Source organism: Lasioglossum baleicum, chromosome 6 (genome assembly GCF_051020765.1).
Source record: "Lasioglossum baleicum chromosome 6, iyLasBale1, whole genome shotgun sequence".
NCBI lineage: Eukaryota > Metazoa > Arthropoda > Insecta > Hymenoptera > Halictidae > Lasioglossum > Lasioglossum baleicum.
Genome location: NC_134934.1, coordinates 18482517 through 18510188, shown reverse-complemented (window position 1 = coordinate 18510188; position 27672 = coordinate 18482517). Strand labels below are relative to the sequence as shown.

Genomic DNA, 27672 nt, shown 5'->3' with positions numbered 1-27672 from the left:
GAATAGTAATATCGTGTTCAACATTCGGGCAAAACAAAAGTCGCTAGGATAAATGTAGCTATTACTGCGGGTGTACAATTAACTGCGGTATTTTTTCCCAATGAGATTAAAATACGTGAAAGTAAATATTTTTCACTGAAATAAATTTGTACAACTCAATAAGAATGTATTCTCATTGACGAGGCAAACAAAAGATCCTCAGGATTTATTTAATTGATTTATTTTTATTAATTTAATTTATTTGTTTCCGTACGCTCGTATATTTCGAATTCTAATCCGCAGTTATGGGAACGCAGTAATTGGTACATGGCTCTTTTTCGTCCGCAGTAATACGTACAAAATGTTGTCGATTATATTTTCTTATGTTTGGGTTAGGTTTCGAGGGCCACCAATTTCTTTGTATTCAGAACACACATCATTCTTCCATAAAATGCTTACACATATTATTGTTGCATGACAAATTAGGAAGAATATTAAAATAAAGTACGACCGAAGCATGATACCGTAGTAATCGGTACAGTTACCCTATGCCATGGTAGGTTTCCGAGGCTGGAGCTTGTCTTCTCTATTGCAATTTTACGAATATCATTATCTTCTATTTTCTTGTTCGGCGGAGTAAATCGTTTTGGCAAATGAGTTTTGCCACCCTCAAGTAGAGCGATTCGAAATGCGGCATCAGCGGGACTCGTTTGTCAAGAGGATTCGCACCGCTTTACGAACGTGGGCCCTATTTTCTAGCAAGTCTAGCGGCAAGTCAAAGGGGAAGTTAAACAAAAAGTTTCGTTGTTCGGTTACAGGTATGTCCCCGAGTCAAAATGGGCTGCATCAGAACTCGATGCAAATGGGTACCGCAGCGCCGCATCACGGGGGACGGTGTAGCGTGACCGGGAACGCGCAACAACAAACGCAGAGTCAACAACAGTTCGGTTTAGGCGAGCTGCAGAGATAAAAGAAGCTGGCCAGTAGGCGGCCCGTGCGCGAGATCCCGAGGTCGTTATGCGATATGCAGTTTTAACGGCGTTCAAAAAAAAAAAAAAAAACAAAAAACGAGGAGACATGGTTTACAGGAAAGATCGACTTCTCCCAGGGTAACACGCGCTGTTGGTGACGCGAGCGACCATTACCCAAGATTAATTGAAAGCCGCTCGTTGTTCACCGAATTTCCCTCGACGACAACAACAACAACACCAATTACTACTACTACAACATCAACAACAAAAAGAACGTAAGGACTTTGATCGAAGACGCGCGCATCCTCCCCGAAGGAACCAAACCTAAAGAAGAAGCTGGATTTATTTAGCGCGTGTTATAGACGAAGCGGTCCACCATATTCGAGTTCACGGTTGTACACGTGGATCTCTAGTAGCTGGTTATGTGATCCTCGCAATTGTGTTTGTTATTCTTTGATGGTGCGTCAAAATGCGGCGGTCACGCTTGACTGTCGAGCCCTCTCGAAACAATTTATCTTCCGTCGGTAAATATGTGTGTGTGACAGGCGATCATAGACGCAGGACGAGAGAGAGGGTTGGAGGCTGTAAAAGACTCTATTAATACTTTTTTTTGTCCGTTTTTATTACTCTCTCTCTATCTCTCTCTCTCCTTTTGAACGCACTACGGGACGGTAGTTCCTACAATTATGAAAGACAGCGATACTCCTTTAGCGTTTATGGAATTAGTATGCGTCCAGAGACATCGCCGCTTGATTGTGAATGAGTAGCGAGAAGCCTCCTCCACCGTCCCGGGTATCTTCCTCGTTGTTTCTCGATCTACAGACTCGCGGCTAGATAGGAAATGTTTTTTGCGGTCCCGTGAACCGCGGAAGTCAATGAGAAATTCACAATACTACTTCCACTCTCACCCACATAACACGCGCACACGCGTACAGAGAAAACGTACACATACACACCTACATAAACTCATACACCATAGTACAAAAAATCTCCGGCACTGGATAGGACGATCAGCGACGAGAAAACGTTTATCTTCTTATTTTTGTTTCAGAAATTGCGCGATTCGATTCTCATGTATCAACCGTGTTTCACGTCGTAAGCTCTTCGACGAGGAACCCGTGTATGTCTTTGACGACGATCGAGCTCGATCGAGAGGTGTCACGCGAAATCCAATCGTGTTCCCGGTGTATTTTTTTCTTTTTTTGTCTAACGAGAGCTGAACTGCACGGCGCAACTGAAACAAAGAGCGAACGAAAAAAAGTTAGAAGAAAATGATAAGCAAAGACACGAGGCTAATTATGGTAAAGAAGAAACTACCACGAATCATAATTAAATCCTACAAATAATCATGTAAAAAAATTGTAAAAAAGAATTTATCGATTATGTAATTGTCCATTTAGGTATATTTATGTAAAGCTATTCGAACGAACGGAAAAAAAAGAGAAACGTATAAACTTTCAGTCATAATTAGTGTATACACGAGAGAGAGAGAGATGACTTGCTCAGATAGTATCCAGTGTAGGTCATTTTTTCTACTGGGGAAATAAAAGAGCAGTGGAGCCATGTTAGCTGAGCTGTTTCATCGTCAATTGAATTTACAATTAGGAATACGAATATAGATGATTTCGTACGGCCTGTTTCACGTGTGCGAATGATTTTCATCGTAGAATTTTCATTATTGTTCACAGAAGTTCGTACGCGGCAGGCTTGCGCGATTCACCTCCGAAAACAGTATACAATTATATGAAACGAACATTGTCTTCTTTTCTTTCAAAACGGCTCTTTCTTTTCCACGATAGACTATTTAATCTCGCAACGCATCTACTATTCGTATTTAATTTAAGATGGTGGAATGAAAACCGCGTTGTACCGTCTGCGAACAAACTACTGTTGTATCGTTTCGACGACGCTTGACTGTGAGAAAGTCTGTTTTTGAACGTACATAGATTCGGTCACAGTTCGCGGATCGTTCTCCCGTAACCAACGTTACAATCTCGACGAATCTAAGACACACTGTGATCAGTAAGTAATCTAATTTTCACGGATGAAATAGTTCAAGTATTCGAGTTTCGCTGCAGCTTCATCACTATGCATTCATTTATGTAAATACGATAGAAATCGTCGTACCGAATCAAGTATGACAAGATGTTTTTTCTGTAAGGTATACGCTTTAATATCTTCCTTGTGTTTGTAATGTATGGACCAGTGTCTCGTAATATCTTCACAAGAAAATATAGTTTACGTGTTATATGTATATATAATATACATATATGTATATTTATATGTGTGTGTATATATATATATGTATATATGTTATTATTGTTGTGACCTGATTGTAAAATGTGTATATGTATAAAAAAAATTGTATTCAAGCGATACAATCTTTGTTTTAGAAAATATTTTGTTTGTCTTGACGGTATACAAATTTCGGAACACTGGTCTCGACTATTATGAAAATACTATTATGTTAAAACTCTCATTATTATTATATTATGTTATTATTATTGTTTATTTGACTATCAATAATAATAAACAATGTTCATGTACATAATTTTGAAAAAATGATCTAAATAAAACATTAATAATGGTGCTTTCACAGACTTTCATATATAATTTTATCGAATGTTTTTGTCTCATTCATTCCCGTTTTCGTTCTTCGAGCTTACAGAAAAATTTACTTGTAAAGAGTATTATAAATCTGTTATATACACATGATACACTAATCGCTGTGCTGATAAGTACAAATAAAGGTGATATGATTTCAAATATCATATAATTGTATAAATTATGTATATATATATAGAGCTGAAGCTATATTAACAATAGTGTCCGCGTTATGATAATGGTAACTCATTATTATCACTTTTTTTCGTTACAAAATGTTATATAAAGAACTAGTCATTCCATAAAATATTAATATACATTATATATCTTTATATGCAACACTGTTCGTTACATTTGTGTCATCTGCATAGAAAATATATTTACAATGTATCTAGTGTGCAGGATATTCTTGTTATTATTTCCTAGTATTTTTATGAGAAAGTTTCACTCTGATTTTTCTTTTGCAGACCTAACAGTCGCGTATTTCTAGTACGGAAATGATGATAACTTCAGCTGCTTTTGAAAATCTTCTTGGATTATTTTATCTTTTATACATTTACGAAGAAATAGTAACACGAGCATCCTATAGAATATTTCGGAAAAATTGAGAACCTTGTCCCTGGAAGTTTTTTTATGTTTCCACGGCTCTACCTAATCCAGACCACCTGTCTGGCACGGGCAAGAAATATCGGTGCATAGCTGCTATGAAACGGGCTCTGTATTCTTCAGGTGATATTATCGTTGGCAGCTTTCCTTGGCCGCCTAATATTCCTGACTTTTTCACCATTGTTTCTAGTTTTTTGTCCCACGTAAAAGTTCGTATATAATCTGTAAATGGATCACGTTTTTTTTAAAGAAAGATATATAAACCTTGGACAGTTGATCGTAAAAACTTTACCAATTATGCCTAACACAAGCTCATCTGAATTTGGCTCCAAACCAACTAGCAATGAATAGTCCATCACAGAATTATCAGCCAGAAACTTCGTGTCTTGTTCAATGGCTCTATTTAAAACCGCCTTGGAATGTGATCTGATGTAAAGTGGCGAGTCACAGCTCACTAAAAATGTAATTTATTTATAACTGGAGCAGTTTGATATACACAACACATGAATGGGATATACTGACTGTTCAACAAGTTCTCGTCGAGTAACACAAGTTCACCCTCGTGACACATGTCATCGGGATTCACCAGCCGATTTCTTACTGACCCCTTCAAATCGAATTTGTCTGTTATCGATCTATTGTAAAATAAATTCTCCATCACTAGAACGCTAGTGCGAAGCGCTGCATTTGTCGTATTGTTCTTGAAGGATACTCTGTAAACGCCGACGATCTTGCCTAGTAAGGTTGGTTGTTTATTTTGCTGACATTTTTCCATATAAGCAAAATAATTTGGCGCGAAGTCCAGGAATATTTGCATTTCTAGTCTAGACATTTGTTTTATGATAAATCTGTCATCTGTAAAAATAATAAATATAGGTAGAACGAATTTATTCCTCTATAAGTAATAATTAGACTGCAAATTTCAAGAAAGTGGGACCAGATAAAATCTTATTTTCAGTGGTAGTAGTAGCCTTTATAGATGCGAAATAAGTAAAAATCGTATTAAATTCTGTGGAATTTTATATTCTAGCAGTTTTTGAACATTTTTAGAAGTCATAAATGCATAAAGATCCGCAGACTACATAGTAATAATTGTATACCTCGACTTTTGCAGAAGCTGCTTCCACTCTTGCCACCTCTTGCAGCCCATTGTACACTTCGGCTCAGGCTTCTCGTATAGCCGTCTTCACCGCAGGGTAAGACGTTCTCTCTAAGTGCAGCGAATTGCACAGCAAAATATATTCTGCAGTAAAAATTGGTTGTCGCGTCGTTAAATTGAACTTCAACGTAATTCTGCTGTTTGGTTACTTTTTTGTCCTCTTCTGTTTCTGATGATATTGTTGGATTTTGCTGTTGGTTGGAATCCACGGACACGGTTTTATCAGCGTCTATGGGGCTCGCAGGATTCGGGCTGTTTCCACGGAAGAACGATAAAACAGACGGACGTTTGAATTCACCTGGTTGCATAACTTCAGTAACATTCTCTTTATTTTCCGGGAATTTTCGCTTATACAAAGGGCTCGGATTTAAATCTGGCCCTTTCATGGTGCGCATCAATTCTTGTAATGTGTGTTTGTAATCCAGTGAATCAAGCGCGTATGCAATTATAGATGAAGGCTCTGACTCGTACACCACTATAGGCACAACTGATCTGTAAAAGAAAAATGTTATTTAACGCTTAATGCATTTCATTCAAAATGTCCCATTTTTAGAGGTAACTTTTCACCAGATTTCTCTGCAAGGAAATTTTTATGAAAGAAACTGTTAAAGAAAGTTACTACTAAAAATACTGTCTATTGTTGCGTAACTTGTCTCTTAATTGAATCGTACCCAAGAGGAAGCAAGTGGTGTTCCAGCGAACCGAAAGGATTTGGTATTGGCTGAGTAACAGGTAGAGAGGGTAACAACTGCGACAAAATGGTTTTCTTTTTCTTCTTTTTATCCGGCATATCCTCCACAGCCAAAGGCAAAACATCAGAATGCGATCTCTGATGCATTTTTGGAGATCCCTGAATGACAACAATTTCATCAGGATTATTGCTTTCTAAAAGCTCGTTGTCTGAATTTTCCACCCCCTCCAATCCCTGTAAATCATTTTGCACAGCAGCGATTGCGTCAACGGCATTGTAATCAGCTGACATGGGACTTAAATCCTCAATCTGCGATTCGGAAGCAGTGTCCTCCGTAATGTATCCGTCGGTATCAATGACGCTGTTGCTTCCAATTGTTAATGACCGTTCGGTGAACCTTCGTGGCCTCTCGTCTTTCTTCTTGACAGACATTTCTAGGATTTTCGAATTCCAAGAGAACACAACTTCGGATATTAATCGCTTAAGAATCACAATTCCGTCCTCGATTCTGAACATCAAAGTTTGAACTTGTTTCTCAGATACCTTCCCCTCGAGCTTCTTATTCTCTAACGTTGGGGACGTCAACTTTAATTGAGTCTCTTCTATCTTAGTTTTGAAGTACTGTTGATCTTTAGTCAATTGTTGCTTGACAGCGTTTAAGTTTTCTATGTCCGCTTGCAGGGTTGTCCACTTCTCTCGTATAGTCGAGAACACTTCATCTCCTTTTAGCGTTAAGCTTTTCATCTCTTCGATCACATCTGCGTGTTGCTTCGGATCATATATAATGTTTATCAGTGGCGGTGGTAAAGAAATCTCCCACTGGGATATCTTTGTATACTTAAACACGGCCAGCATGTTTTTCTTCGTGAAGTATTGGGAATGATCGTAATGAAGCAAATGCTGGCAGGTGTCGGTGCCCCGCCTGGTGTAGGCATTCCCGTGAAAACGTAATTCCAAATACTTGGCGAAAGACAAGGACCAAGTATCGTCCGACATCGGTACCACCGGTGAAACGTTCTTGCATTTCATGCACTTGCTCCACATTAAAATTTGGTTACTGTCTTCTTGGGCGAACGGCTCGGTGCTCATTTCGCTTAAGCTGATATGTATGCATCCACCGTCGTGTACGAATCTTCGAACATGGTGAGCAATTTGTGCTCGACACGCTGAGGCCGGACATTTATATTCAGATTTCAAACAGTAACTTTCAAGGAAACGTCCTAGGGCGGTATCGTTTCTTCCATACAAATCCATGTTAACCACCCACGGGTTCACGCAAAAGGCTGGTGTATTACTGCCAGTATGCGAGAAACTGCAAAACAATACTGACAAGCGTTGATGACTCGCCGGGTCCAAGCAGTCAGGCCACGTGGGGATTTGATCGCTCGCATCATTCTGCGCTACAACCTGTTGCTTTTCCGACACGACATTATTCGTAGGATACAATCGACTACCGCGAGCTCGAAAATCAGCTAACAGAGCTTGCACTTCTCGGCTGTCGACGTCTGTAGTTAGTCTCGCTTGAACAAACGGATGTTGTGGCTTCAGTTTCAATCTCGATAATGGATTTTCATAGCCACACGGTTCTAAAGTTGCATTACTCGCTTTAGCTTCTTTTACTTTATCCAGAAATTGTACGGAGTAAAAGATTTCCCTTGGAAAGAAACTTCGTAGCACACAATTCCTTCCCGTCTCGGTTTCCAAGTAAGGTATAGAATATTTTAAATAAGGCGAAACGCTTAATATTGTCCCTTCCAAGGCTTTCTTAAATTTATTTAGTAGTGGTAAGTCGGCTACACTTAAGTGTTGACCATTTGGACTAGTTTGACTGAAGACGTCCTCCTCATCTTCGTTTAAATACTGATGCAAAGGATCGCTTCGATCACTAATAGACTCTCCATAAATACGCTTCTCCTCCGGGACAACTTTATCTTTTATTTTTGGTTTCTCAGTTTCTTCTTTGATTTCTTTATTCGTCTTCTCCCCGGATCTACCGCCAAACAATTCCATCGTGCTATTTTGATCTTCGCTGCAGTCTGTACCGAGACCAGAAGTATTATTGAGATTATTATTGTTATACAATGTTTTATCTGTTGTGATATTTTCCGGGACTTTTGAATCGATTATAGAAGACTTTGTTTTCGGCTTGAATAACTTCAAAGTGTCGTAAGAATCAATATCATCGGATAATATAGAGGATATTTGTTTAATGGAGTTCGAGTTTAAAATATTCTCACTATACAGTTGATCTGCAATTTTATCTTTCAATGGGGTACTTCTGTTAGCTGGACTCTCAATTTCTATGCTGTGTCTCTCACCTGACAGAGCTGTAGAATCATTTTCAATTTTTGAGACTGTCAAGATATTTGTGTCGTCTATGCTCTCTACGTCATCATTGTCTTCATTCGTTCCGGATGCAATATTACTAGTTCCTTCAATGTCCACGGAATCCTTTTGCGAGGTTTCATCTAAAAATGAATTATCCTTAGGAGACGGTGGTCTCGCGAACTCATCCATGAGAAATGATTTTTCCAGGCGCCAAGAATACGCTGCGAAAATCATCATCGCAGTCACATTTTTCACTCTTTTCAATTCCGTTTGAGTACCGCCACGCAGTAAGATCGTAGCTCCGAGATGAGGATTCGCGCACCCCTCAAAATACATCAATGTTTTTATACCATCTGAAATAACCGTCGGATTCTTATTTTCTTGTAACTGGAATGGAAAATTAGTAGACTGCGAATCTTCATGCATAATAAAAACGTTTTAAAAGCAACTTTACAACATTCTTGAATTTTTAAAAATCTTTTACTGTTTTATATTTTGCCCACCAATTTCTTCATAAATACCTAAAGATCCGTAGTCTAGAAATTAGGTTCCTTTATGACTTACTTCGCTCACTCGTAAAATTTCGCAGGTAAAACTTTTTACATGTGCCAAGCATATATCTTGAACTTATATGCGCATCGATAGTTTTTACAATAGTTGCACCCGTGCACCGTGCGACTCTCTCCAAGACACTTAATTTTACGTTTAAAACTAGAGTCACGCCGCATTCTCGAAGTCGATCTTGCGCCAACCTTGATACAGACCGATGTACAAGAACCACGTCCGGACCAAGAGCAGTAATTCTAGCAACTGTATGACCTAAATATTCATTTTCCTAAAAATTCAATATCTTTAATGTTACAATATAACTTAATAATACTATTAATATCAGTTATATTATTCGATATCTTTTTCTCATACTTGCAACATCACAGGCTCCAAGTTTAATAATTTTCCTTCCACACGTTGATACATAAGACCGCACTGAAGCAACAAAATTTTTGGATGAGCTATCATCGCGTTCATCCCTTTGTGCGCAACATTTTTATTACACACTACACCAGACACGATTTCACAGTCGTCTCTGCTGCCACCTGGGCACTTTTTTATTTGAACATATTGCCGAATATCTAGATCATCGACATTGTGGTTCAGATCTGGTCTGACAAAATCGACAACCTGATGCGCAATCGGGAGTATAGTTTCTGACCATGTTTGCGATAAGCCTTCTTTGTTAAGCAATTGTTTGATCAATGAATCCTCGTGTTGCTTGTAAGCAGAGCTACAATTAAGTATATATACGTAAGCTTACATTATCGTTTCTCGATAAAACGTTTGCGATACTTACGTTAACCGTTCGTACGTATGTAGCTCTCCGAAGGAAGTTCTAATGTTCGATGGTTTGTGCCAGCCGTTTCTCTCTTTAACTTCTTGCACCTGTAGCGTATCGTTTAAAAGATCATCAGCAATTTTTAAGTTACATTTATCAGACTTCGTTGACTCTTCTTTCTGATCAAGTACGCTGTCGCTACTATCTACGGATAATGTAGTTAAATCTTCCGAAGTTGGTCTTTTCAACGTAACGGTAGACGATTCTAAATTTAAATCTAAATAAAAACTTGAACTAGAAGATGGTAAACGTCCAGTAGTTACTGGTATCGGATTCGGAGCTCTCGTTTCGCTTTCCGAGTCTGAAATATATTTTTATTAGCATTTATCTTTTCGCATAAAACCTCAACGTGAAATATTACCTGTTGTAGAGTCGTGCTGTGGAATTGTTTTCACCCACGCTGGCTCTTGCGCGTCGCAGGTAGTTTGTGTTTCAGTTAACAGATCCATACTTTGCATTTGCGATAACGTTGCTGGTTTAAACACTGTTGCAGTGTCGCTGAATACATTGTCAACAATTACTGGCTCGATAAAACCTGCTTCTAGAAGCGCTTGCCCTATAGCTGTGGCCTGTACACTATAAAACATTACATTTTAATATCTCATTTCAATATTTGTTACTATTGTTCTATTTTTTACGTCTGTACCGAGTGGCCGCTTTATTTTGCGCGATCATCCAATTTACCAATTCGCTCGCTAGAAAACAATTGTAATAACTCTTCAACCTAATTCTGTGCGTTTGCAAAAGTATTGCTTGGCTCGATCTAAAGAGCTCTTCATAGATCATTCTCAAAGAAGCCGAGTTTTGTAAGACGAGAGAACGTTCTTGAGAGGTTAAATAACTATTTGTAGATCTGTAAAATATATTTATATCTGTTAGTTTCACTAGTTTAACGGGATATACTCGTTTTTCCAGGATTGCAAGGGTGTGCCTTCTCATTTCTCGATAATTCAAAGATGGGGTTTTTCAGTAGCCAGAAGCGTTAGATAAAAGATCACTCTAAGCTGCAATCCCCCTCAAAAGTCCTGTTTTTATGTTTATGAGGCATAATTTGCATTAAACGGAAGCCTTGCAAGCAAGCACAAGTGTACATATAGCTATTTTTATAAAGCTGCGACACCTTCATGCTGCCGAATAATGCAAATTACGCCTCGTAAACGTAAAAATAGGACTTTTGATCTTTTATATAGCCCTTTTGACTACTGAAAAACCCCATGTTTGGATTGTCAAGAAATGCAATCTTGGAAACGAGTTTACCCCCTTAAAAATAGAAACGAAACGAAAGGAAGTGGCACCTTGTGATGGCATATTTTTCTTCCATATATCCGACGCTTGGTTTTCTACAAATCGAAGTCTCGTCTTCTACAGATTCATTTGCATTCATTTGTGTTAGAGGCGGTTGATCATTTCCATATTTAACTTGTAGGTCCTCTTGCAAAGCTTTCAAATCTTCGGATAAATCACTTCTCATATCCGACGATTGTAAATAAGATAAAACTACTTTGCAGCAATATGTACAAACTCTAAGATCACCTGTAACAAACAGTGTATTTATATAAAATATCCAAATGGCGAACAGAAAACAAAATCATTTAACAAATACATTACTAGACTGCAGCAGGAGTTAAATAAAAATTCACTTTGTCCTTGAATAGATTTTTTACAACAAGTACAACATAACAATATTCTAAGATTTTTCTAATCTTTCACTGTTTTATATTTCACCCAGTCAATTTCTTCATAAATGCATAAAAATTCACAGTCTATACATTATTCACAGTACGTACCAATGCATCCCATAATCTTGCCAGGGATCTGATCGCAGCAGCACTTTGAACAAAATATCTGACCACACACGCGACAGTGATGTCTTCTACGGAATGTTGTGAACCGTTCGCCGCATTCATAACACTGTTTACTCACGCTGTCCGGCATCCAGTAACTTCTCAATTGGGAATCCTTGTATGAGCGCAAGTTCTATATTAATATTAATTTACGTTAACTTAATTTACAACTAAAACTACAACTATCATCACTTTGAATGATTTGTAAACAATTGCTACAGCTCATGAAAGTGAACTTACATTACTTTTCAGAGCTACTATGTTGCTAATACGTTTCAAAACATTAGGTAAACTTCTGCCTTCACGGGTATCTAAGGGAAAGTTCATCATGCTAGTACTATCGTCCTCTGGGGTTTTTTCTGTGCTTTCCGATTGCTTCCATGATTCAGAATCAGACGAGCTTTGTTCCTCTTTGGCAGACGAAACCGTAGCATCGTCTACATTTTGCGAACCTAGAAATCAATTCTCTGCATAGTACATTTTCTTCGATTTCCCTAAATATAAAATAACTGAAGAAACACAAGGAGCAACTGCTTTCGAATTCCAGAAAACCTTACTTCTAGTGAAGCTGAAGAGTTTTGAAAATAGAGAAGCTACGACAGGTTGACTCTCCTCGGGACTTAACGGAGCAAACTCCGTAAGTTTATAGGGCGAGTTTATATTCTTATTCATTTTGGTCGATGCTATCTTCCTGCAAACATTTTATGATCAATTGCACACCTAACCCAGACCTACGGCAAAAATTGCGAACATATAAATGTTTTGGATCGAAACGTCAACTGGTGATATATGTTTTTATGCACCTGTAAATGGCGGTTTCTTACCTTGACAGAGCATCTACACGGTTTATCTTACATAGTTACATAATCATCATGTAATTGTCATTTTGAATGATACAATACAAATTTACAACGATATCGTTCAATATTTATCTCTTGTAATCGCTCGCAGGTGCATCGTGATCGGGACATTCGGTACTCGCGAAGCTTATGGTTGTAGTTGTAGTTGTAGATTCAGTGTGACAGATGTCGATAATGTAGATTACTAACACTGCGACCACCTAGCGTCAATCGAGACAATTAAACCGGCCCTAAATATATGCAACCCTTTTTTCATTCAATCACCGCGTATAATTGTTCTAATATAATATAATTAAATAATATAATTATCCCTCAACCGTCCTTTATTTCACAAACTGAATCTGTCCCTCGGTGTCAAGTTGACACAATGGTAAAAGATCGATGAATTAACAAGGTACAATTCTGCACTCCAAATTCGCCTTTTCGCAAATCAATTTCACCTTTTTGTAAATCAATTTCAACTTTCTGCAAATCAAATTGAACTTTTTGCAAACCAATTTCACCCATTAGGAATATTTAAAATTAATTACTTATCTCAATAATATACTCAATACGCTTCAAGAAAATGATGAATTTGATTAATCAGAAAATAGCTACAATGAATATACATATCTACGCACAGCTTTCATACATTACAAAGTTAATGAATTGGTAATTACTTTTAAATAAGTACTTAATGTACATCTTTGCAATGAATGAAACTTTGAATTTCTTGACAATTAATTTACATTTGATTTGATTTGTTTTACAAAAACTTACTTGAAAATACTTTATTCGTAAAAGTTGAATTTGATTTGCAGAAGGATGAATTTGGACTACAAAACCTGTCAACAAATATCTCTCACGAAGTTTCGCGAAGTATAAATCACGAAGTTTCGGACAAGTTTAATTTAGATCGTTCTAACTTTTTCACTTATCCAAAAATTATCATTGAAAATTTCATTTTTCATTCTGAAGAACCAAAAAGCAGTTTAAAAAGATTGTCTTTCGAAAAATAGAACACTTAACCCTTATGGGTAAAATTTCACAAATTTTCTTTCATCGATTCAAATATGGAACGAAAATACTAGCCTTCTTTAAAATGGTCCTAAATGTATGCAAGCCGTCTTGCATCAAAGTACAGTGTGTAATCTGCAGGAACAAAGTTACAAACGTATAGACTGTGGATTTCATTTATAACAAGAATTGTGAAAACCTAAGAAGAACTTAAAAATGTCATAGTAATATTTTTATGTAACCGTTTTGTAAAATCTGTTCGTACACGAATTACAACATTTTCTAACACTAAGCCTACCACCGCCGCGCCGCGCCGCGCCGGTCAAATGATCGCGGTTTCTGGTTCTTTATTTTGCAATTATTGAAATTATAACGATGCTTTTACTGGAAATGATAATACCCTTTTTTGTGACCAAGCACATATTATAAACAAAATGACAGATAATCTATATGAATTCTATGATGTCATTTTTATAAGGCAACAGATACCAGCCATTTTTAGAGCTCGATAGGTTTAGTGTCAATAAAGAAGAGAATCTTTTGTAGCCATATAAAAAATATAAATTTCCTTTTCCCTTCTACGACATTTTTGGGGATAAAAACGTTTTAATCACTGTAACTATAAAGAAAATGATACGACAATTACCGGAGTTTTCTAGTCAAGGCGTTCCCAAGCAAAATTTGTTTGCATTCGACTTCGACGCTTCATTAACACTAAACGTACCAGGTCAAATGACCGGTTCTAGACTTTTTATTTTACAATTATTGAAATGATAAAGATGCTTTCATAAGAAACGATTTAATAAATATTTTCATTAGAGCAGATATTACTATAAGAACCGTGCAAGGTTTAAATAAATTAAATCTTCTAATTTTTATAAGGCAACATGTGTGTGCCTGCTATGTACTTTTATAGCTCGGTATGTTTAGTGTTAATAACTTCGTCATTGTTTCAACGATCACACTAAGGCTTTCAGAGTGCTTTATCTTGGAGTATTTCGAAAATGTCGGGACCAAGAGTATCGATTCTCTTAGGGGCTCTACGACACGGTGCTTAAGTCGTTAGCCGTCGCGACGATCAGAAATAGAGGACGGCTGCGATTCAACCTGGTTAACGGGTCACGAGTGTATGTTTCTTGTAACACACCACCGTCGTCGTCGGTTCGAGCCGTGTTCGCAACCCTCCGCAGCTGCGCAGGTGTATCGCCGGCACCTTCTCATTAACATCTTGCCCAAAAAGCCAGTCACGCCAGCAGAAGGATCTGGCACGGTCGAGTCATCCTATCGATCTTCGCGTCCTTCAACGAGCCGACCATTCCCTCGATAAGCGTCCGATCAGGGAACAAGGGACCGACAGTCAGTGATCGAATCATCGACCTGGTGCTGGTGAGAATCGGGAGCTGATCGTCGTGCAAGAAGATGCGATGGGCGAGGGCAAAAGGGACCGTTCCGGCAAAAGGTATGGTCAATAGACAAAGTACAACGAACCGTCGAGATTATGCTCGCTGGACGCAGAGTTAACGGGACACAACGAACTCGGACAGTTGCAATATCGTCGGCGCTAGACACAACAATCTTTGAAAATTACAGCCCGCACGAAATACAAGGATTCGGTCAAATTAGCGCCTCCAGGATCTGATTAGTGAAACCTAAGCTCGGCCGATACCGCAACCAGGTCAGACAAATCTGACAAGTCCTGTCAGGACCTCGAGTGCGAGTCTCATCTATTTCTACTTTTGAAAACATCAACTTTGAAAATAATCAAGATTTTTCAAATGAATGCAGGTCGATTTTTCTTGGGAATCTTGCGATCGTTTTTGCTCATCGCCAAGACGAATCTTTTTATTCGAAATTTCAATGAGTTTATTCTTCTTTTGCAATTTGATGTAATTGTTTTCGCGCGATTTGTAATGTCGTTAGAGCCGTCTACGGACTGTGTAATCGTCGCCGCCGTTTCTGTTTGCTCGCATCGCACCGCACCGGCGGGAAACAGATTGCAGGGTATCGAACTCTCCAAGTTTAATGAACTTCTCGGGAGAGACTCATCGAAATTTGCATATTACGTTCGTGAGAAAGAAACAGCGGCTTCCGCGTGTTAACTTTGCAACTGTTCTCGCAGTGATTTATTGTTACGTGTTGCCGTTTATTTAGAAACCTTGCCGGCGTGCATGAATTCGTCGTATTTCTTCTCTTCTGAAAACAAAAATGATATGGAGATTTACGTTTCTAATTGGCAAATTGTTTCTTCTTCGAAGTAAATATTTTTCACCAGTTTTTGCAGACCACTAAAAAACGTAATACTTCTATAGTTTTTCAATCTATTTATCAATTGCGTTTATTTCAATAACTGCAATATTATGCTCATTTTAGATTTTAGTACATTATGAATTTTAACTCGTTTAAAAGAAATGTATTTTTTAATTGAATTCCCGTCCGATGCTGGCGATACTGACCTACTTTTTAATTACGTTTATTTCAGTAGCTGCAACTTGTTATAGTTACTCTCTAGCATTGATTACTATAATTTTATTCTTTAAGTATATATATTTCAGTACATTATGAATTTTAACTCGTTTAAATGAAATGTATTTTTTAATTGAATTCCCGTCCGATGCTGGCAATACCGATCTTAAAACGAATTTCGAAGTCAGTCGGGTTTCCGAATATGGAAATAGGATGATATTCCCGCAATGGTAATGTGAATTTATGATTGGCAGGATACGTGCTTTTATGGAAATCGAACCTCTATCACGGAAGGAAAATATATTCGTGGCGTTTTCTAAAATTAAAGCTCCAGTTCTCTATTGTAATTGGTAGCGATATCGTAGATAGCTTTGTGATCTCCTTCTATTATTATCGTATTCCTGATCGATCCAACGCTTCAGAGCCACTACCATTTATCGGACTGCACGTTGCGCTGGACTGTCTCGAATCTTTTCATTAAGTAATTGTAAAGAATTAAGGGCAACAAGCGTCGAGCGCGAATGAAAATTGACAGTATCTGTCGATAAATTTCGAATCGAGGTTTAATTTCCTGTCCCCTCTGAAAGCACTTCTCGCGCTTCGGTTATTCATCATCGAAATGAAGGCTAAGTGCTTTTGGAGAGTGTCCGGTATATTTAAACGCGATGTCGTTATGCCTTCTAATAAATGAGTGCCAACCTTCCATGTCTAGGCAGTTAAAGTGGTAGGTTTCATTAGAATCTGAACAAGGTACGACTAAAGAAGTATTTACCTTTCACATCGTACATATTTGTTGGACATCTTGATGTAGAATAATTAATGTTAACGTAGGACGAAGAATGCGTGTAGAATAACAAATATTGCAGGGAATTAAGTCCTGCTACTGTGAGAAATTTTGATCAGTTGTTTAAAAGATTTTTCACTGCTCTTCTACAAATACATCTTATTTTTCATCTCGTGTTACATTATCACAGTTTTTCATCTTCAAGAAAGAATAAACCTAAAAAGATACATATATCCAGCGGAAAGAATGGAAAATGGAGTATACCTTTTAAAAACAAATAACTTTTTCAAAATTGGACCCAACGGCTTGAGTTTTTTTTTAGACGTCAAAAGGATTAGTTTACCAGGTAAATAATACATCTTTTTTATTGTAAAGGTCACGATTTATTAATATTTTTTTTATCTGTATAATGACAATTTAGAAGGTGTCTTTGGTAAATTTCAATAAGTTATAATTGATTGAAAATAGCAAAAATTGTAAGAGCCTACGATTTAAATTAATCGCGAACCCATAAATTCAAAGATTTTTACATCTTACAATGCACATAGCTTTTTTATGCGTCAACCGATTTTAATGAAACTTTGTATGTGTATACAGCTTACTTACATTAGATTTACAAAACACATGTTTTAAATTTTCATTACTGGCACAGATAAAAGATTAAAAAATTGTGACCTTTCCCTCTTCCTTTGCAATTGCGACCAATAACAATAGTTCTAACGTCTCAAAAAAACTCAAGCTGTCGGATCGAATTTTGAAAAGTCATTCGTTTTTAAAAGGCGTACGAGTACTTTGTACATCCACTGTATATTCTATGTAAGTTCAGTTTTTTAGAAGATAAATATGTCCAGCGGAGAAATGTGGGTGCGAGCGAGAAACTGTAAAATGGAGCAGTTAAAAAGTGAAACGCCTTAGAATGAGCAAAAGGAGTTTTCGAGCACGTGGCGATGGTACTTGTTCGGTGTGGGTGGTCGCGTGCAAGTCATGGCCGGTTAAAATACGTGCAGATCGAATGCGGATCGCGAACCGGCGAAAGTTCTGACCGGCTCCTCGAATATCATTGCGTGTGCGTACATCAACGCGGAAAGGACATTTGTTTGGCGGTGCGGCGTGGGCGCGACGGGGATTTGTCGTGGACATGATGAACGAAAATTAGGGTCACCGGGGCGCGACCGTTGGATCCCCCACGACGATCGTGCTCCGGCTGTGATAATTCGGCACACGAACGATCTCGAATAAGAACCACCAGGCCACGAGGTCTCGTGACTTTATTCGCGAGATTGAAAAGGGAAACGCTGATCGCGATTGCAAGCCGCGATGCCAGCCGGGCACGATCTCCTTCGCCGACGTAACATGTATAAATGGAAATGAATAATGTCCCCTTATTCGATGATTGATCGCGACGAATAATTAATAATTAAGAGCCCCTGGCGCGGCCGACGCGTTACGAAATTCAAAAGAGTGTATGTAAACTAATGTAAAGTGCCTGTAAAATTATTGTTGCTTAGTTTCCCTTCAACCCTTGAACTCTGAATTTTTTCAATTTTCTTCCGAATATGTCCCTATTATTTTCAGCGCTTTATTTGATACTAGCATAATTCCCATTGAAAAATCAACTAATTAATTTTTAGCACTTAATCGTGTAGTATTTTTGGGATAAAAACATATTGGTGCATCCCTTTGAGCTAACAGCTACCTGTGTACCAAATTTCAGCTTTTTAAGGGATTCTGTGTTTCAAGATTTTTTACACTAGTAATTTTCTCGTTTTCAAGGATGGTCAACTTCTGACACAATTATTGAATTTTATTCAATTCTACTTGATTTACAACCAACTGAAATAAAAATTTATTTTCTTTCTCAATAGGTCGAAAATAATATAACAGTATTTTTAAATTCTTCTAATGTTATCACTGTTTCGAATTACACCTAATCATTTTTGTCATAAATGCATAAAATCCGCTGTCTAGTCATCAGTGATAGTAACCACTTTAACTGGAATTATGTCGGAGCGTTCCTGTACTAAAATTAATCGAGTATCCTTAGTTCCATTGGCGTCATTTTTCCTGATCTCAGGAAAAATATACGAAATTAGAAAAAAAAAAATTGGCAGCGGTGGGATTCGAACCCACGCCTCCGAAGAGACTGGTGCCTTAAACCAGCGCCTTAGACCGCTCGGCCACGCTACCATGTGACAACGAACTGGATCGTATGTAATCACGTACAGTTTGCATATCGAATTTTTTCTACAGGCTGAATAACATGACAAACGATACAGATGCATACGAAACCCCACTAACCAGAAAATTCTAATTTTAGTAAGCTTCATTCTAGAGTTAGAGTACACGAAAAATTGAAGCATTCGTTGGAAAAATATTTCTTATACAGGACGATTTATCTAAGACTGTTCAATGAAATATTTCATTGATGTATTCAATTTTTCTACTGTCATAGATTTTGCAAAATTATATATAAAAGTTTCTAGTGTATTTATAATGAATCGACGAATATTTTAAGAAGCTTGAGTGGTAGGTTCTAAAAAGATGAAGCAGCTACCGAAGATATAGATTCAGAAATTTTCTTCGTAATACACAGTATCGGTCCGAAGCTTGGGTCTAATCCAAATGCACGTCAATAACGGGTAGAATGCATCGAATCGAGGCCAATTTGTAAGAACTCTGTAATTGTGTGCCAATCACAAGGAAACGTTGGTCAATTACACTCAATTACCTGTTTTGTGGGTCACGTTAAGATAGTACCAATAGTGAAACAGTCGATGTCATTTCCTGCTTTTCAATTAGCTACATCATTGTTCAAAGTTAACTGAATAATCTTTTGTGCACGATATTGACAATTAGAATTGAAATCAAAGAGGATGCACAAATAATTTTACTGCTACAAGAAAGTGTTCATATCATTTCTGAGAAAAAAAACTACTCCAAAAGATGTACCATTCCTACATAGTAGTTTATTGTTCAACGACTATGCACCACATAAAAGCTAAATGATGGTGTAGCGGAGTCTTCTTTGAAAAATGTTCAACCCCCTAATCCTATTTCACCGTTTCTGAGAGAAAATCATTCCAAATGACAAAACTAGTTTGTTCGATATCCACAGGCATAATTTGATTCTGCTATAGCTAATCCAATGACTGTGTGCCACATAAAAGCTAAATGATAATGTAGCGGCGTCTTTTATAAAAAATGTTCAACCCCGTAATCCTGTTCCACTGTTTCGGAGAGAAAATCATTCCAAATGACGAAACTAGTTTGTTCGATTATTCACAGGCATATGTAATTCGGTTCTGCTATAGCTAGTCCAATGACTATGCACCGCAAAGGCTAAATGATGGTGTCCTCTTTGAAAAATGTTCAACCCCCAATCATATCGCAACGTTTCTAAGAAAAAGATCGATCCAAGAGATGATACTAGAGCCTATCCAACGTATGGGAGGTAAACGGTGGGTAAGCAAAGTCGTCCTTGAAAGAGGTCGTCCAAGATTTTTGTATCAACCGGTATTTGAATCGGACAACTCCAATCACGACGTCTCCAGAGTAATACCAGAGCGTTTCCGTGCGCGCGAGCCATTAGCCGGCAACGAAATTTCTTTTTCAGGCTCCTCTTCGTAGATCGATGCGTCGCGTCTACGAGTCTCCCTGTGGAGGCATGTAGCCTCGTACCACCCTCTTCCTGTACCTCGTCCGACCCCCTGCATACCCCTACGCCCCTTTCGTTGCCACCCCGACCCACCTTGATCCTCCTAACAGCCTCAGTTTCCGCGAGCAAGGATTTCAGTCCGTTCCGGGCGTCCACCCGGCTCGGTGTTCCATCTCTTCAGACTCTCATCTCTTGCCAGCAACCTCGGCAGGGCCTCCACGTGGAACCGGTTCCTCCGCTTTGCTCGTGAAACCGGCATTTTCTGGAAAACACCGTGAACACTGACACGTAATCCACACTGCCAATAGTATTCGTACAGTCATAAGACAAAATACAGTGAACGGTACCCTCGTGCAACCGGATCAGTTTTCTCCGGAAGCAGACCTTCGGTTTCGGTTGCATCAAGCAATCTTTAGAAGCGAAAATCTCTATTCGATTGAGTCTAGACTTTCTTTCTAGGAAGCTAATCACTAGACTGCGGATGTTTATGCATTTATGGCTTCTGAAAATTTACAGAAAATGCTAGAATATAAAATTCCACAGAATTTAGTACGATTTTTATTTATTTCAGAACTACTACCACTGAAAATAAGATTTTACATGATTCCACTTTCTTAAGATTTGCCTACAAAAATTGTCTACTAATCACTAAACTGCGGAAGTTTATGCAATTTGCAATTCTCCGAGACGATTTTTAAGAAGAACATTTGTAGATCTTTGACTAAATTCTGTCGAAGAATATATTATGGCATTTTTTGAACATTTTCAGAAGACATAAACGCATAAAGATCCGCAGTCTACTGATCACTGTACATTTGAAAATTAAAGTCTCCTTTACAACGATCCCATAAAACATGAAATACGTTTCCTTTTGTTGCCGTTTTATTACAGTTTGAAAGAAAAGTGTGCCACTAGCATGAGATTGAACAAAGGCGTCTAACGCGGGGAGGTTGGCTGATCAGACGTTTACCTCATGTGCATGCGTTTGGTGCATGTGCAATATATAGTATGGTGGATTTCACAATACACAGGCCTGATCATGCCTTGGGTTATTCGGAAGTGCAATAAAACGGCAACAGAAAATTATACTTCAAGTTTTATGGACTCGTTGCGAGGGAGAGATTTTAAGATCTCCAAGTACTTGACGAATGAAATCGTGAACGAGATTTCGTAGAAAAAAAATGATTTGGAGAAGTGAATACTGAGGTTTCACTCTTTGAAATGACTGCAGGTAGATCATTGTTTTGAACGACATCAACGAACAAATTATCGGAACCTCTTCAGGCCAATATCGTACAGAGGCAGATAATCTAGAAGATATAGTATAAACTGTAGACAAGACAAGACAAAGTCTTGAAATCATTTTCAGTGATTGCAAAAATCTTCTTCGTATCTGGAGACAATTTCAACTTTGCGTAACCAGTATGTCAACTCGAGTTTGGTTCCCACTTCAAAACTAAGTGAGCCTAAAATAGAATACTATACATATATAAACCTGAATCCAGCAGTGATATGATATCTGTCCCCTGTACTGAACCCAAGACCTTTTGCTATTTTAATTTGTAAAAGTCACGCTAAATCGTCTTCAAGTTCCGTCGCGTCATCAGTGATACGTTATCTGCGAAGTTACAATCCATGATTTACTTTTGGAAGCTGATTCATTAAACTAACGAACTTAGAAGAGCTTTCTGTAACATTTAAATTAATCCCTTGAAATATATATGAAACTATTGGATACTCTATAAAATTGAGACATTCTATAAAATTTGAAAATGAATAATTAATGAGAACATCGATATTTATCCCGAGCTTTTCTTCGATAGTAAAATAACCCGATTCCATGAATGAGCACGATTCCATAAATATCAGAGTAGGTTAAAGTAGGTGGTGGTTAAATGGCCAATTGTTCAAACTCCACTAGCAGCACTCAAATAGGATAAATATCGTCTGGAATGTAATTTAGGAATGCGATAACAGTGGCCAGTATTCCATTAACCTAAAAGATAAAAGACGATCGATATCACTCGGGATATGAGTCCTGACAAAAGCGTTCCTTCGATTGATTGTCACTTGATTTAATAGAAATCAATACTCGACGGAAATTTCAAAAATGCTTCTCTGTTTCAAATACTTTGCGGGAACGCTGAAAGTATGTTGCGACGAATTGAATTGTTCTAAAAATTTGATGAATCACTTTTTCCACAGTTTTCATTTGAGAATTGAATTTATACTTTATACTCAGGCAAAGGTCCTCCTCGAAGCATGGCAACAAATCATCCTCGGACAGTGAGCTAGCGCAGGGCAAAGGCAAAGGGCGAAGAACGAAGTCGAAGGAAAAATGGCCGCTTTTGGAAGGGTTGACGGTCGACGAATTAGCTCGTTACCGACGAAGGCGGGTTCAAGGTCAGCCGAAAGACAATCTTGGACTTCATCCGGAATCGGAAAACAAATTTCTCGAGTCTGAGAAAACCATCCGTGCGGATAACGAGGATCCGCTCAAGGTTAGCCGAAGAGTAATTTTGTTGGTAGAATTTTAGGTATCCTACTTGAAACTCCATTCTCCGGTAACTTGTTTGTAATTTGTTCCGATTTTGAGAAGCTTGCTCTTAAATTAGCATCTGTTATTTTTCTGCCTCATAAAATGCACTGAAAGAAAATGTGGACAATAAACGAAGTGTATCAAATAAACAAATAGGGCGACTGGTTACTAAATTCATTAAGCAATAATTTTCCGATTCATAGATGTACCTTACCGTAGGAAAATATCTGGCTGGTAGAAAGCAAACGGGTCGAAGATGTTCAGCCGAAGGATTTATTAGAAGAAAGCACGGAAGCTTCGGATCATGAAGAGATCGACGAGCGAAATAAGGTAGACACGGAACCAGGTACAACAAATAAAGAATCTGCTACGGCTTTGCGGCATACCAACGAGGATGAAACGATGGAGACCCAAACCGAAAGCTCCAAGTTCGTCGGCCATATTGGAGTTCCTAAACGACCATCTCTGATTAGAAGGTAAATTACTGTTTTTAAAACGTTATCGTTATTGAACCGGGACTATTTTAATACTTTTACTTTAACGATTACGTGAGCAACCAGCCTGCCCCATTTTCTATGCAACACAAAATACGTTTGTTGCTGTTTATTTTACTGATAAATGTTCCCATAATTATGAAAGTGGTGAAAATTTAAAAAAAATGAGTTTATCAGTTATTTCACATCACATTATTATTCAATGTAATTTTATCAACATTGTACGGAATTTATTTAGTGTTCATACCCTTTCCCTTTAAATATCTCGAAACAAGAAATTACTTACAATTAGACCACTTTCATGATTATGGGCAGAATTATGGGCAAAATAATTTATGATCGAAGCTAACATTTATTTTGAATTTCACAAAAGGGGTACCACTTTGAAAAGAGATGGACAGTTTTACACGGACACGGAAACGTATTCGGCGTACGTGGCTTACGAAGGTCAGCACAGACCGGAACTAGCTCGAAGACCCACCTCGCTAAAAATGGAGGGCGATCTGCAGACGACTACCGAAAAATGCGAGAAATTCATACAGTGGTTGAATGTCAGTCGTCCGGAACTAATGCGCGTGCCCACACACCTGAAACTTGAGGGTGAGATTGAAACGACTACCGAAAACCATGAGAAATACGTGCCGTTCGTGGGTGTGCGTAGACCGGAACTGCTCAGACAGCATACGAATCTAAAGTTGGAGGGTGAATCGAGTTTTATGCCGGAATACACCGAAGTTTTTAAGAGACATCACAACAGAGGTGATGTTCAAGTTGATTTTCTAAAATAGCGTTGGTATGATTTTTAGAGAATCCTAATCGAAGCTAAGTTTTACGAAAACAATTTGATTCAGCGCATTGAAAAAGGGTGTTGAAGTATTACAAGATCAACACTGAAAATTTTCTTTAATTTGATCATTTTATACTGCAGAAAGACCGCAAGCAGTGAAACCGGAAACGCATCTAAAAACAGGAATAGATTTCTTCAAAAGCACGGAAAACACAGACAACTTTACCAATCCCCGTGCAAGGGAGGCGCAATTGATGAGAGAATTGAGCAGAGACATCGAAGAAGAAGAGAAGAGACGAAAGGGACAAAAGGAGAAGAGAACGGAAGAAGAGATGATGATGTTGGTCTCGAAATTGGAAGACTTGAAATGTCCGCCGCTCGAAGTTCCTGAATACAAAGACGCGTACAAGGCAATTTCTACTTTTCCATCAACTTCTAACATCTCGAAACAAACTCAAGTCGTTTAGTCTAATTTCGAAAAAGTTATTACAGTAAAGTCGCGATCTAAACTATATCCAACGATAGAACAGTACCGTTGCGCGCAGCTTGGAAGATGGTGGGGGCGCAGCGAGCCTATCATCTCTCACTCCACTATCCCCTCCCCACTTTCTTGAACCAATTAGGGCGAAGATGCGCAGCGACAAACGAAAACTGGTCTTCACGCGGTACTGCTCTCTCGTTGGATAGAGTATAGCTTCCATCGCCTGCTCCGAGAAGGGACCAGAGATAGTGTAGGGAAACTATTTTTTTATGACTGCGTCGTCCGCGCCGAAAGTACAAAGGATGCCGAACGTAGAAAAGGACAGCATGTAAACACGGACCGTTTGCTTCTTGACCCCTCGCGGAGATGCCCCCCAGTGGAAGGGGTAGGCGAAGGGACAGTGATCGTGGAGATCCTCAGGGAGCTAGATCGCGATTTTACTGTAGTATTTAAAGGGTATCCATTTAATCTAGTCCTCGACTGTATATTACGAAACACTTGCTACATTTAATATGAATTTTGTAGAGCTATGTTGTTCCGTTACAGAATTTTCCAAGGGGACGCCCGAAAATTATAAAACCGGAAGACGAGATCGGTCGAGCAGATGGCTCGAAGGTTCCTTCGTCGCCTACTAGCAAGTTCTCCACGAAAATCGACCAGGATCCGGAATACAAGTCGAAATACTTGGATTATCAGAGGGACCACCCGGTGTATCGAAAACCGCCATTAACACTAAGGTCAACGCTGGTTCCCCCGGAATACTGTGCGCCTTATGCTAAACAGGACAACAAACGATGCGATTATGAGCTGACCAGCGAGGTGAGATCTCAGTACGTTCCCTACGGTTGCGTGCCGAAGGTGGAACCCTTGAGGATGCCATCCAGTTTAAGACTTGAGGGAAACATCGACCTCGAACCGGAATACAGGATGGCTTACTGTACGAAACGCGAAAGCCAATGCGCCAATCCACGAATGCACCGAAGACGAGATCATAGTTTAAGTGCTTCCAGACGGAAAGAGAATCACTGGATACACAACGCGGATCAACTCGATCGCATGAATACTGTCCAGGATCAGAACGCTTTTCAGGTACTGAATACCCGAGTCCACGAGGACAGCATTTGCGGCAAACCACCCACGGGTAGTCGCAGGTTTGTATGCAAACATTGGTAAAACAAGCGATATTTTTTACTTGATGTGAACTTTTCTCAATTACGCTGTTTAACACATATTTAGAATTCCTTCTAACTTACTATGGTATAAATCAACTTTGTTACCGTTGATTTTGAAAATCATGTTTGTTGAAATCTGTTGAAGTTGAAGAAATTATATATACTTACTTGTTGAACAATGTTATTGAAACGTTATGATTACTATTTCGCATTGATTATACAACGTGTTTCATTAGCAACTGTTTTTTAAGGAATTCATTTTTTGATCGAAATTTGTATTAATTTAATAAATACTTGATAAATGTTCTTTGTTTAAGTATTTAAATTAATATACATCAGAACTTATGTATTTATTTATCAATTGCAATAATGCATGTAATTATAAGAAAAATTCTTGCATGTAACAATGTATATATAATAATAATAAAGAATAGTTCATTTACTGTTTAAACAAGGCTCTTCTTGAGTTTATATGTATTGATTACCCGAATAGTTCCTTAAAAATTCTGTGACATGTTAAAGAAACACTTTGTATTAATTTTTTTATGTAAATGTAATTATCATGTTACGTATAATGATACAGACATTCGAGGACATCCCAAATTCACCTACAAAAGCTAGGACAGTTAGATGCACCAGAGTGCAACAGATTAAAGGACGAATTGTCTAGTCCAACTTATCGACTTCATGTCTGTAATGTTGATGATGAATCCCAAGGTTTTCGACGCAGGCGGTCGCCATCACTTCAGTCTTCCGGAAGGATACGCAATCCTTCACCTGATCGTGCACTTCCCACTGATGTTATCAGACCATATTCTCCTAGTTTCGGTAAAAGCACTAAGCAACATAATAATGGTCAATCATTTGTCGTTTTGGATAATGAAATTTATGACTCGAACAAAAACGAGATACGCAGAAAACAAACAGATAGAAATTATAATATCGATGGCACGCTTGCCCACTCCAAAGGAAGAAATAGAACTACAAGTAATTGGATGCCACCATGGTATGACAGTACAAACACTATCTAAAGCAATAACTGCATTATTTGCTTTGAGTAAAAGTAGACTTTACTTATCGGTGCAAAATAATACAATTTTTGCGCGAATGCGAAACATGTTACAAGTATATGTCTTCTACAAATTTTTTGTTTCAAACAAATATACTTGTATACAATTTAACGAAGGAATTAGTGCAGCATTTAATATATACTACTTTTGTTGCACAATGACAAAACAATGCTGAGTAATAAAAAACAACATAAGACCTTGTGTATATAAACATGTAGAAACCATACGCATAAAATTTGTATTTCATAAATTTCAACAAATTATATATTTCTTTGTTTATAGTATTGTTAAGAAATAATTTTAACAATAGTTACATGATTTTTAATGAAATATTGTACATGTAAACTATAGTTTATACATTCCTTTTAGAATGTTTAAAAAAGATGTTAAGTTTATAAGATTATTTTAAATACAGATTCTAAAATACGCGACTACGATAATCGTAATTTATTCTGTTGCAGTATTATATTAACTGTTTAGTCTAAATATGATATAAATGACTATTGAACGAATTTTGTTGTTTAGAAATTATTAGGTCTAGTAGAAAGTACTGTTCATTTTTTCAAGTTAAACATTCTATTAAACATTGTTTTCAAAACTGGTCAAAACTTTCTGGTAGACGTATAATACTTCCTTTTCATTAAGATCTAAATATATAAATTATAAATGTAGAAATAAGTCCATATAAACATATTTATATGTATATCGTACATACATAAAACTGCCAAGTTTATAATATTGTATTATTCTATACTGAAATCTATTAAAGCAAGTGAAATTGAAAACTGTTTCTTTGTTA

General features: G+C 37.9%; 3 protein-coding genes and 1 non-coding gene across 10 annotated transcripts in view; 2 read left to right on the top strand and 2 right to left on the bottom strand.

Annotated features, from left to right (window-relative positions):
• LOC143209331 (UBA-like domain-containing protein 2) overlaps window positions 1–1403 on the top strand; it is a 29546-nt gene extending 28143 nt beyond the window's left edge. Inside the window, exon 4 of the mRNA XM_076424813.1 lies at window positions 798–1403. Coding sequence (XP_076280928.1) covers window positions 798–949 — 152 coding nt within the window. The 3' untranslated portion in view covers window positions 950–1403. The remainder of the gene's footprint in view (window positions 1–797) is intronic.
• Window positions 1005–22578, bottom strand: Fab1 (1-phosphatidylinositol 3-phosphate 5-kinase fab1). Of its 7 annotated transcripts, none has more exons than XM_076424711.1 (18): window positions 20424–22578; window positions 14576–15621; window positions 12397–12632; window positions 12130–12303; window positions 11813–12024; window positions 11516–11705; window positions 11024–11261; window positions 10375–10581; window positions 10090–10304; window positions 9687–10029; window positions 9260–9620; window positions 8903–9173; window positions 5991–8691; window positions 5261–5811; window positions 4683–5015; window positions 4453–4614; window positions 4167–4382; window positions 1005–2184 (listed from the first exon to the last, which is right to left on the bottom strand). In XM_076424711.1, the coding sequence occupies exons 4-17, from the start codon at window positions 12242–12244 to the stop codon at window positions 4186–4188; spliced, it is 6096 nt and encodes a 2031-aa protein (XP_076280826.1). In that variant the 5' UTR covers window positions 12245–12303; window positions 12397–12632; window positions 14576–15621; window positions 20424–22578; the 3' UTR covers window positions 1005–2184; window positions 4167–4185. The 7 variants fall into 7 exon arrangements, with proteins under 7 accessions (XP_076280826.1, XP_076280828.1, XP_076280830.1 ...); XM_076424713.1 differs by having other exon boundaries at window positions 12130–12263; XM_076424715.1 differs by lacking the exon at window positions 12397–12632 and having other exon boundaries at window positions 5991–8046; window positions 8329–8691; window positions 12130–12263.
• Window positions 14505–27657, top strand: LOC143209298 (uncharacterized). Its single transcript, XM_076424743.1, has 7 exons — window positions 14505–14887; window positions 22573–22831; window positions 23089–23345; window positions 23737–24122; window positions 24292–24560; window positions 25178–25782; window positions 26387–27657. Exons 1-7 carry the CDS (start codon window positions 14853–14855, stop codon window positions 26832–26834), a joined length of 2259 nt encoding a protein of 752 aa, XP_076280858.1. The 5' UTR covers window positions 14505–14852; the 3' UTR covers window positions 26835–27657.
• Window positions 18781–18862, bottom strand: Trnal-aag (transfer RNA leucine (anticodon AAG)). Its single transcript has one exon. It is a non-coding gene; the product is annotated as a tRNA-Leu (tRNA).
• Window positions 27658–27672: the final 15 nt, after the last annotated feature.

Excerpts from the sequence above, each read along its gene's own strand:
- LOC143209298 (XM_076424743.1), top strand. The coding sequence starts at position 14,853 with ATGGGCGAGGGCAAAAGGGACCGTTCCGGCAAAAG. Across the intron at positions 14,888-22,572 it reads AGGGACCGTTCCGGCAAAAG|GCAAAGGTCCTCCTCGAAGC; the intron begins GTATGGTCAATA and ends CTTTATACTCAG. Across the intron at positions 24,561-25,177 it reads AATACAAAGACGCGTACAAG|AATTTTCCAAGGGGACGCCC; the intron begins GCAATTTCTACT and ends GTTCCGTTACAG.
- Fab1 (XM_076424709.1), bottom strand. The coding sequence starts at position 14,655 with ATGTTAATGAGAAGGTGCCGGCGATACACCTGCGCAGCTGCGGAGGGT. Across the intron at positions 9,621-9,686 it reads CATACGTACGAACGGTTAAC|CTCTGCTTACAAGCAACACG; the intron begins GTAAGTATCGCA and ends ACTTAATTGTAG. Across the intron at positions 5,812-5,990 it reads CACCACTTGCTTCCTCTTGG|ATCAGTTGTGCCTATAGTGG; the intron begins GTACGATTCAAT and ends TTTCTTTTACAG.